This window comes from Monoraphidium neglectum, assembly GCF_000611645.1.
Source record: "Monoraphidium neglectum strain SAG 48.87 unplaced genomic scaffold scaffold01351, whole genome shotgun sequence".
Classification (NCBI taxonomy): Eukaryota; Viridiplantae; Chlorophyta; class Chlorophyceae; order Sphaeropleales; family Selenastraceae; genus Monoraphidium; species Monoraphidium neglectum.
Genome location: NW_014012277.1, coordinates 5,063 through 14,665, shown reverse-complemented (window position 1 = coordinate 14,665; position 9,603 = coordinate 5,063). Strand labels below are relative to the sequence as shown.

Below are 9,603 nucleotides of genomic sequence, written 5' to 3'. Positions count from 1 at the left end.
GCCGCGCCCCCGACGCCTGCTGCGACAGCCGCGAGGCGGCGCCGCCGCCCGGCGGCTCCGGCGGCTTGGGGGTGGCGCAAGCCGCCCGCAGCGCCGCCGCGGACGCGGACGCCGCGTCGCCGACCGCGCGCGGCGCCTGCTCGCCTGCAAGCGCGCCGTCCGCGGCCGCCGCGGCGGCGTCCGCGGCGACAGCCGCCGCAGCCCCAGCAGTGGCGACGGCGCCCTTCGCGTCCACCAGGCACAGCAGCTTCTCGGCGGCTTCTCCGGCGGCATCCGCGACGAGGAGGTTGCGGAACGCCTCCTCAATGCCGTGGCCCAATATCTGCCCTGGACAGCGGGCCCATGGGTGCATGAAATAGACAGTATGACTTGCGTCTTACGGCGAGAAGGACGCAAGACGCGTCGCCGCCATCTGACTCAAGCCGCTGGGCGGCGCGCCAGGTGCTGCTGCCCGCATCAAGGCATTGTCGTCGGTGCGTGCAGGCACGGCCGCCCGGCCGCGAGGGCGCGCAAGCGCACCTGTCAGGCTCATCCTGCCAACCTCCTTGAATCGCCAGCGCCCCATCCCGCCCTGCCCGCCGCCGCTGCCGCCGTCGCCTTTCATTGCCGCCAGCAGCGCCGCAAGCGACCCCGAGCACGCGCCCGACAGCGCGCCCGCGCGCCACTCGCACGCGCGCCGCGCGGCGGCCTGGGGGTCCCGCAGCACCTCGCACAGCAGCGCCTCGACGGCGGCGGCCTCGGCGCGCGTAGAGGGGCGGTCTGACGGCAGGACCAGCAGGCAGGCGCGGCCGGACGGGTCCTCCAACAGGGCGGGCACAGCAGCTGCGGGGTGTTTGTGTGTTTTGTGGAGGGGTGGTTCCGGCTCCCCGGCGGCATGATGGGTGCATGCTTTGTCAGCTTATGTTCACCCCCAAACTGCATTCGAACGTATGACGTGTGAAGACGCAGCGCGCACGGTTGCGCAGTCCCCTCAAGAGCAAGCGTGCCCCTGACCTTTGTAAGCCTCTGCGCCAGGCGGCAGCCGCATCAGCAGCGTGCGTCGCGGCGCGGAATGGGACGCGCCCACTGGGTAAGCCCCGCCGCCGCCCACGCCACCGCTCAGGGCCTCCATTGACAGCTCAAACTGCCATGGCAGAGCCGGGTGAGTGTGAAAGAGGGCAGGTGGCAGGTGACTGTGCGTCGCAGCCGTCCACGCTTGCTGTTGAGGTATGTATACTAGATTTGCATGAGAAACCACAAAGCCGGCACATACGGCCTGCCCCTGCGCACGACTACCCCAAGAGCACGCCGCAGCTTCGCACCTCACAGGTGGGCGTGGTGCTGCTGGACCCAGCTGCCGCCGGGGTCACCTCTGGGGCGGCTGCCGCCTTGGCACCCCCGGTTGGATGCCCCGCCGGCGCGGCGGCCGGGTGCCAATAATACCGCTCCGCTGCTGGATCTAGGGGCCACTGCAGGCATTGGTCATCCGTCCCAGCTGGCGCCGCTTGCTGGCCGCCTGTGAGCCTGCGTCCCGCGGACAGCCTGACAGGTTGACCGACCGGCAGGCCCCTGGCCGGCTGCTGCTGCTGCTGCTGCTCTGATGCCTCAAGGATCCCCGTTGCCTTTGACATCAAAGCGCCAGGCAGGACGCCCGCGGGTGGCACCTCAGCTGCCCCCGCCAGGGCCTTGGGAGGTCCGATAGAAGCGGATGGCGCATGATCAGGCCTCCTTTGAGCCAGCTGCTGCTGCTGCTGCAGCTGGCAGGGATCATCACCAGTCTGAGTGCTGCCTGCTGCCAAGAGTGTCCGAGGCGACGGAGGCAGCGGGCTGCGGAGCGGCCTCGCGAGGCCATCTGTAGCGCGCTGTGGGCTGTGGGTACGTCGCTGCGCGGGCCGAGCGGGCGGGCTGCTGGCGTGCGATGCGGATGGGACTTCTTCCAGCCTGCAGTACGGTACCGGCCACCGGCCTCGAATCAGACATGCCGAAGCCATGCAACTTTTATCGCCATGTTGCTGTTCCTCATGCGGCCAAGCCAAAGCACATGACATCTGCTGCACGGCGCCGCCGCCCAACCTCACCGTCACCATCCGTCACTGCCTCTGCAGCAGCGACTTCACAACAGCTTTGCATGCTGCTCACCTTGGCAGGTGGTGCGAATGGGGCTGGGTGGCGCCGCTGGCATGGGGCCCAGCGCCGCCGCGTGTGTCTCCGCCGCCCTCCACGCCGCATCCATATGCACCGTGCCGAATCACGCCAGCGGTTGGCGCTGCGCATGGCAGCAATTGATTCAGTGCAAGTATGGTGTCAATAGGCATGCATACAGTACAGGTATAAGAAACAGTGGTGTGCCGGTGACAAACGCTGTTGCGATGACACCCGACGCAAACCTGCAGTTTGAGCAGCAGACGCCTTGCTCGTCGGCACCAGGTCCAGTGATGTCCGCATCATGCTGGGAAGCTGATTTGGTGGCTTCATATCTGAGGCTTGAACCAGCGCTCCAGGTGCAGAAGGCTACGCGGGGCGACACCATCGTGACCGCGAGAATTGGAGATCAGCCGTGTGCGCAAGAAACACGGTGTATATGCAAGTTAAAAACGGGCAAATCACCTGAATGCCTTTCCGCTGCCCCTGAAGGGGCGCTAGCCCGAGCGCGTGCTCCGCCATCGCCCCCCTGACACTTTACTAAGCCATGCTTAACATAACGGTATGAGGCGTAATCATAGTTGTACAGATCACCGATTCAGTCATCTCTCAGACGCTGTTGACCTCAGATCACTACCTACGTTGGCAGTTTGACCCAGCTTGTGTGCACGAAAAAGCAGGCACAAACATCAGACAACGATACAGGGGGTGCAGAGACATTCGCACGCGCTAGGCTGCTATTTCGTGTTGATTACTGTGTGTCACCTGTTTACCCGGCACCAAACTTGCAGTACAAGAATTACCTTCAGGACTGACATTTGCAATCCGCATTACAGGAGCATGTCTGCAGTTGATGGCGTTGTTGCAAGGTACGATGGCAAAATATTGTGAAGCAAGAGGTTGTTTTCAACAAACTGTTGTGCGTTGAGGGAGCAAAGCCGAGTGGTTGTCTCTTTGGCCAAACCAGGATGCGTAAGAGTGCAGTCAAGCTCTCACTCCATGGCACTCAAGGATTGGGGTGCCGATTGGCTCATGGGCAGTGTGTGGAACTCCCAGGCTGCGTGCAAGCAGAAGAGTCTACAGGCTGCAGGGCCGACCAACCTTGAATGTGTATCAGCACCTCTCCACTCAACTGGGGCGGCGCAGCCAAACAAAATTCAGCTGCAAGGTTGACCACGCACGACGTGCAATGTGCACGAACCCTGCCCGCGCTGGACCTGCGTTGCTGCACGTGCTGGAGCACCTAGGTACACACAAGCAGAGGCGTCAGCTGCCGCTCATGCTCACGCCTGGCCGCCGCTGCCGCCACCGGCCCCGTGGACAGCCGCCTCGTAGACAGCGGCAAAGTCGCTCTCCCCCAGGCCCAAGGCCTTGGCCTTCTTGAACTGCTCGTTGGCGGCGGCCATAACCGGCAAGGGCTGGTCAAGGGCGTCTCTGCATTGGCAGCAGGTGCGAGCGGCGGCAGCGGTGAAGGATGAGAGGTCACTGTGATCAAGCCCGGGCCCAGAAGCAGGAGTCTGAAAGAACATGGCTTTTGCTTTGGAGTCCGCGCTCGCTTGTGGCGAACTTGGCGCCGCGATCCAATGCTGCTGAGCCCCTCCAAGCTTTGCATGTGCGCCTTTCCAACCTTGGCATCCCAGAAACATCCGCCAGCCGCACACACAGCAACTGCCTGCCTGGCCGCAACCCACCCCAGGGCCAAGACGAGGCGCATGTCCTTCTGCTGGCTGACCAGCTTGAACGCGGGCGGGTAGGAGCGGCTGACCAGCGCCGGCCCCTTGAGCGCAATCATGGGCGACGCCATGGCGCCCAGGCCGAGCACCTCAAGCAGGTCAGACTGCTGCAGCCCCGACTTGTCCGCGAGGGCCATGCCTGCGAGGGCGCGTCGGCGAGAGCGGCACCAGGGGCACGCCACCATCAATCCGCGAGCCGATCGCCCAACGCTGCAGGCGGCCAACCCCACCTGGTGCCCTTGAAGCAAGCAGGGCGGCATTCAAAGCAGGAGCCAGCAACCGGCTGCCCATGGTGCATGGTGGAATGGTGTATGGCGTGGCCCTTACCCTCAGCAAAGGCTGTCATGATGGCGCCCATAGTGCCGTTGACCACCAGCTTCATGCGTGCCCCCGCGCCGACATCACCCAGGAACAGGCTGCAGCGGTCAAGGGGTGTGCGTAGGCGAGTGAGTTGTGCATGCAGACGTGCGTGCCTTTATGCACGTGCATGTATGCATGTGTGTGGCATGATGGTGCGCGTGCAGGCAGACAAAGGAAAGCGAGCTACGGGTGGCAAACTATTGTGCTACGGCCGCGTACAAGTTCAGATGCAACGTTGGTCAAACACCAAGACACGGATCACAGCAATCAGTCTTGTGGTAATTGATGCACAACAACAGCAGGCCCTCGCAACCACCTGCACCCTTGCCCCGCCCTCGCTCCGCCCGGTTTGCCAGCGCACTCGCAGCGTGCGTGCACCTGCGCTTGCCCATGACGTCAAAAGCTGCCGCGCAGTCTTTGAACAGCGACTCGTCGCCGGCTGCGAGGATGATGAGCTGCCCGTCTATGGCCGGCTTCTTGGAGCCGCTGACAGGGCCCTCCAGGAAGCGCCCGCCGGCGGCACGCACTGCAGGACGCAGGCAAGGTGGGCAGGAGCAGAAACGGCATCGGGGTGGCGCAGTGGGAACGGGCCTTCATTGAACATACTGGGGCATGGAGCATGGCCCTGCAGGCAGCGGCTTGCAGAGCGTGCTGGCGGCCGCTGCAAACGCGTGGCCAAACGGCGTCCTCACCCGCGGCAGCGATTTGTGTGGAGGTCTCCTCATCCACTGTGCTCATGTCAACATACGCTTTGCCCGGCTGTATCGCAGACACCACGCCATCCTTGCCGAGCGCCACCTGTGTGTCGGATCCAAGCGGCGAGGCGGCACTTCGCTTGCTGACATGTGCAAGCCGAACACGCAGCCCTGGGCACTTGCTGTCGTTGCTTGTCTACAACTGTGTCTGCCCGCAGCCAGCCCGCAGGTGCACTGCTGGGCATGGCTGTTACAATGTGCCAAAGCGACAAAGGCGTCACCCCAAACCTGAGCCATCCCACTGGCGCCACTCACTTCAAGGGCCGCTTTGGGATCGGATAGCATGCCGAACACAATGTCCGCGCGTGCCACTGCCTCTGCTGGCGATCCCACCGCTACGGCGCCGGCGGCCACCAGCGCGTCACACTTGTCAGCGCTGCGGTTCCAGACCAGCAGCTGCGCGAAGTGGCCAGACTTCAGGAGGTTGGCAGCCATGGCCTGAGAAATTGCAAGGAGGCAGGATGGACACGAAGTTATTGCATGACGTGGCAGGTGTGAGGCTGCAGCTGTCTGCGATCAATTAGAAAAACACTTCAGGGGTTTGCAGCCAAGCCTGCAGGGATGGGTGATATGCCAAGGGCGAAGCGGTATGCCTGCTGCAACGCGTGTGCGCCCAACTTCCCACCTGCCCCATGATGCCCAGCCCCAGCCATGCGATGGTGGGCTTAGCCTCCGCGGTGATTGTCATCCTGCGCTGATGCGTTTGCGGCGGCCGTCAGCTGAGAAGCGCTCTATTGGTGCGCCGTCTTGACGACGCGGTGCGGCGCTGCTCTGCAGCACGGCCGGGCAGCCACTGTGCCCCGTGGGCTGCCGACGGCGTACTGCGCTGCAAGTCGGTACACACGGCTTGACGTGTGCATTATTGTCTACAGCCCCACGACCGCTGGGACGCGGTCTCCCGCATGACGAGCTTTGAACACACGGTGGTAGGGCCACTGGGCCATTCATTGCGACTCAGCCGACATATACGTGTACTTCGTGGCAAATTCTCACCTTGTAAGCGCCTGATCGGCTAGTAAGGCTTGCTGAGGGCTTGGCGGGTTGGAGAGTTCAATCCAGGTTCCTTTCTGGGTATAAGTGCTGTCAGTCCGTGCGGGATACACTGCTATGGGCAGGGTCACAGGTGACCATGAGCACCGGTCGCCGGAATGTCGCGCATGTGACGAGCATGCGGAAGTTCTGCACTGCACGTGCAGTGCATTGGGCCCAGCCCTGAACGCCCCGTTTCTGCGCGACCATCGATACATGACACGTGCATGCCGCCAAAGCTGCAATTCTGAGAACGTTGTGATGATTTAGGACAGCTATCGTAAGCAACCACCTTGCCGACTGCCACGCAGCTTGTTGACAGCAGGGTGCCAGGCGCCACCGCCTTGACCCCCCAGCATGCCCAACAGCGATCCAAGACACAGCCATGTGGCTGCATCAAGAATGCTACAGCCTCTGGACCGGCCTTACGGGTGCACACAACATCAACATTGTCACCCGTCGCCACGTGTGGTTTGGGAATTTCCTGTCCTGTACGTGGACCATTTCCAACGCCAGCCAGCGCAGCGCTGGTCGCCAGCGCTGCCTTTTCGGCTGCACCAGTCACGGGCGTGCAGCAATCAAGGCTGTGGCACCACTTGCAACAGGGCAAAGTGAGAGGTGGCGTGGCCAAGTCAGCGTGCACACCTCACGCGCTGTATATTACAGTCATGGCTGTGCAGCTAGTGACAGGCAAGCGTGTGCCTGTTTCTACCTGTGCTGGGAAGACATCAGGATGAGGCCAATAGATGCCACGTCAGGCTGCTGGCACACTTGTACGAGCTGGGCAGCGGGCTGTAGCACCGAGTCACTTGCACCTCCGTTGTCATTTGCATGACAAAGAGTGTCCCTGCTGATCACTGCTCGGTGCAATGAGGACACTTCTGAGCGAGGCAAAGCTCATGCCACATACCTGCAGCGCGTCATAGCTCGCGAGCTACGGCAGCTGTGCTGGCGTGTGGCTGTTGATGAAATGCAAGGTGAGCAACAGACGCACACACGCACAGCTCATAGCAGCAGCAGAGGTAGGCATGGCTGTGACCAGACATGTGTATGATACACTCCGGCTCTGGTGCATTCTACCGCCAACTTATTTTATTGTGATCTCTTGCCAGAAGGCCTCTTGCTTTGTACATTACATGCTCGAACCATGATGAGGTCCAAGCAAGCAATTGCCACAGAAGGCGGCTTGAAGTGTGTCAAAATTTACCACCAGCCTCTCGGAAACCTAATACACAAAGATGGTGCTGAACGCTTCGTGCAGCGCCCTGCGTTTTGGAATGTCTGCATGAAAGGGCACAAGAGGATGCGGCAAGGAATGGCGTTTCAGCAGCCAGGCGTGCGAGCAGCCACGTACTGCTGCACAGGGCATGAGGTGCATGGAACACACTGCTTGCAAACCTGTGGGCCCCGCTAGTAGGACTGTGGTTACGAGCACATACACACACACAGGTCCCTGCGCGGCCACACCCCCCCCTCACAAAAATGCTAGTGCGCACATGCACACGCACCTGGCGACCAGCCGCTGGCTTTCGCAGCTTCCAACAGCTGCGCTCGCGACAGCGGCCCGCGCTGCGGCGGCAGCAGCTTGCCATCGTTGTCCTGCTGCACCTGCGCCAGGGGAACTGGCTGCACCACCGCGCCGGCCGCCTGCGGCCTGATTGTGAGAAGGCAGGGTCGATGGGTGTGAATGCACCTCTGAGGGGCCCTTGCGCACCACTGCCCTGCGACCTGCAAGCAGGATCCCTGCCCTGTTGCAGCAGCTAGCCGAGCATCCCTGGGCTCGGGAGCGAAAGCAACAATGCACTACGCACTTGTAGACCAGAGCCGAAGCCGCAGCTGCCGCGGCAGCGCCGCTGGCCTCCGCCTGCTTCTCAGCCTGCAGGCATTGCGTGGGTGTGTGCAGCTTGCGCCAGTGGTTGCATTTGCTCTACCGTCATGCGCATGCGGCGGCCAAGGCTGCTAGCTTTGCGACGCAGAGGGCGCCAAAACAATCGCTTGGGTTGCATCAGGCAAGCGCATGCAATGCTACCTGCTCCCAGATGAACATGCACCGCCTCCTGTTTCATGATCTTTTTACTCACCCTTCGCCGCTCATAGTCCCGCACTTGCTCCTCCGTTTCGATGACGTCAATGTTGCTGGTGAGCTTGTAGACTGGGTGAAACAACAGGGAGACGCAGCCGCAGGGTTGAAAGGACGTGTGCATCAATCTGTGCGCAATGCCAGAGTCGCGCGGCGGCTGCAGTTCGAGAGGCCGGCTGGGCGAGCTATGCCGAGCTTCCAAGCTGCCATTGACGGCAGCAGCGCTGTAGCCCGGTCCCGAGTGGCGCGCGGCGCCAGCACCCCGCGCGGTGCTATGCACGCACTTATGTCCTCCACCATCTCGAGGTAGTTATCGAATTCTGCAGGTGTCGCAAAGTCGGCCTCCGTTTCCGTGAAGCTGCGGGTGCACAGCAGGATTGTTATGTGCGACGCAGCGCAAGCAGGAGTGGGGCATGGTCGCTCCACTGCTTGCGCACACGGCAGCTGGGGCTCCGGCCGTCATTCTTACATGGCCATGATACGATCTCTGATCCTCAGCTCCTTGAGAACGTCGTCCATTGTGCTGGCACACTTGAGCAGATCAGCTAGGCCAGATCAGTCATCTACGCTCTTTACCATACGGTATGCTGCAAAGGGCACAGCATCAACAAGTGGTATGCAAGCACGCCTTCAAAGGAATAACACACATTGACATATTGCCCCGCTGTATGCTTACACATGGTCTCTTTTGCGACTTCCGGGGCACCCCAGACGACCTGCTGCGCCCATGCGCACTGTATCACTTTGTAGCAGTTGGAAAGGCTTGACGCGAGCACGGACCAGATCAGGGAGTGCATCAGTGGGGGGCCCGGGCTAGCAGGCTATCGTAAACTATCAGGCTCGCACTAGCATGGAGGGCTATCTTAGTTGACTTAGTTGACTTTAGGACGTGGATTACTGTATTCTTGGATGGAGGTAAACAGGGGGCACCCACATTGCTGGGATGCAGGGTGTGCTGAAGCAGCGGCGCACGAGTTTGCCGCTCCGCCATGCGCTAGCACAACGCCCCCTCCTGCCACCCAAACCGAACGCGCCTCTCCAGTCCCCGCTGCCGGCGTTGCCACGCAACAGCTTACACATGTCTGCAGCGGACGCCTTTGCGGGCACGTGAGTGGCGCGCGAGGGTTTTGACGAGCAGGCAGCAAGAGCGGGTCGAGAGGAGAGCGCCACACGGTGTCTGTCTGGCGCCCCAAGGCACTCAATTGACATGACTTGAACCCATGATGCATGTCATATGCGCGCGTCACTTGCAGGTGGCAGAGAAGCGGGGCAGCACTCAGCCCCGAGAAGAAGGATGAAGTGTGGCGGGTGCTGGAGCAAGCATATGCATCGCCCAAGCGCCACTATCACAATCTAACACATGTAGTGGACTCACTCGCATTCGTTAGGATGGTACGTGCTTCAGAACCAAAGTATGAGCGCACACATGCGGTGCAGCGCCAGCGGCGTGGCTGCGAATGCCGGCGACGCAGACGCTGCGAGCGAGCCGCCCCTGCTCGGCCGCTGCGGCCGCCCGCCTGAGCGC

General features: G+C 61.9%; 4 protein-coding genes across 4 annotated transcripts in view; 1 reads left to right on the top strand and 3 right to left on the bottom strand.

Moving 5' to 3' along the window:
• The window catches only part of MNEG_7575 (hypothetical protein), a gene marked incomplete at both ends in the record, with an annotated part of 1,817 nt that extends 706 nt beyond the window's left edge, over positions 1–1,111 (bottom strand). The window contains 3 exons of the mRNA XM_014043956.1: positions 15–327; positions 520–822; positions 994–1,111. Coding sequence (XP_013899410.1) covers positions 15–327; positions 520–822; positions 994–1,111 — 734 coding nt within the window. The remainder of the gene's footprint in view (positions 1–14; positions 328–519; positions 823–993) is intronic.
• A 2,293-nt stretch (positions 1,112–3,404) lies between these two features.
• On the bottom strand, positions 3,405–5,657 carry MNEG_7574 (hypothetical protein; the record flags this gene model as incomplete). Its single annotated transcript, XM_014043955.1, has 7 exons — positions 3,405–3,555; positions 3,813–3,993; positions 4,182–4,270; positions 4,593–4,740; positions 4,907–5,012; positions 5,225–5,407; positions 5,595–5,657. The coding sequence occupies 7 exons, from the start codon at positions 5,655–5,657 to the stop codon at positions 3,405–3,407; spliced, it is 921 nt and encodes a 306-aa protein (XP_013899409.1).
• A 1,566-nt stretch (positions 5,658–7,223) lies between these two features.
• Positions 7,224–8,202, bottom strand: MNEG_7573 (hypothetical protein; the record flags this gene model as incomplete). The annotated part of the gene is made up of 4 exons (XM_014043954.1): positions 7,224–7,279; positions 7,507–7,652; positions 7,810–7,874; positions 8,080–8,202. The coding sequence occupies 4 exons, from the start codon at positions 8,200–8,202 to the stop codon at positions 7,224–7,226; spliced, it is 390 nt and encodes a 129-aa protein (XP_013899408.1).
• A 1,265-nt stretch (positions 8,203–9,467) lies between these two features.
• The window catches only part of MNEG_7572 (hypothetical protein), a gene marked incomplete at both ends in the record, with an annotated part of 1,949 nt that continues 1,813 nt past the window's right edge, over positions 9,468–9,603 (top strand). The window contains one exon of the mRNA XM_014043953.1: positions 9,468–9,470. Coding sequence (XP_013899407.1) covers positions 9,468–9,470 — 3 coding nt within the window. The remainder of the gene's footprint in view (positions 9,471–9,603) is intronic.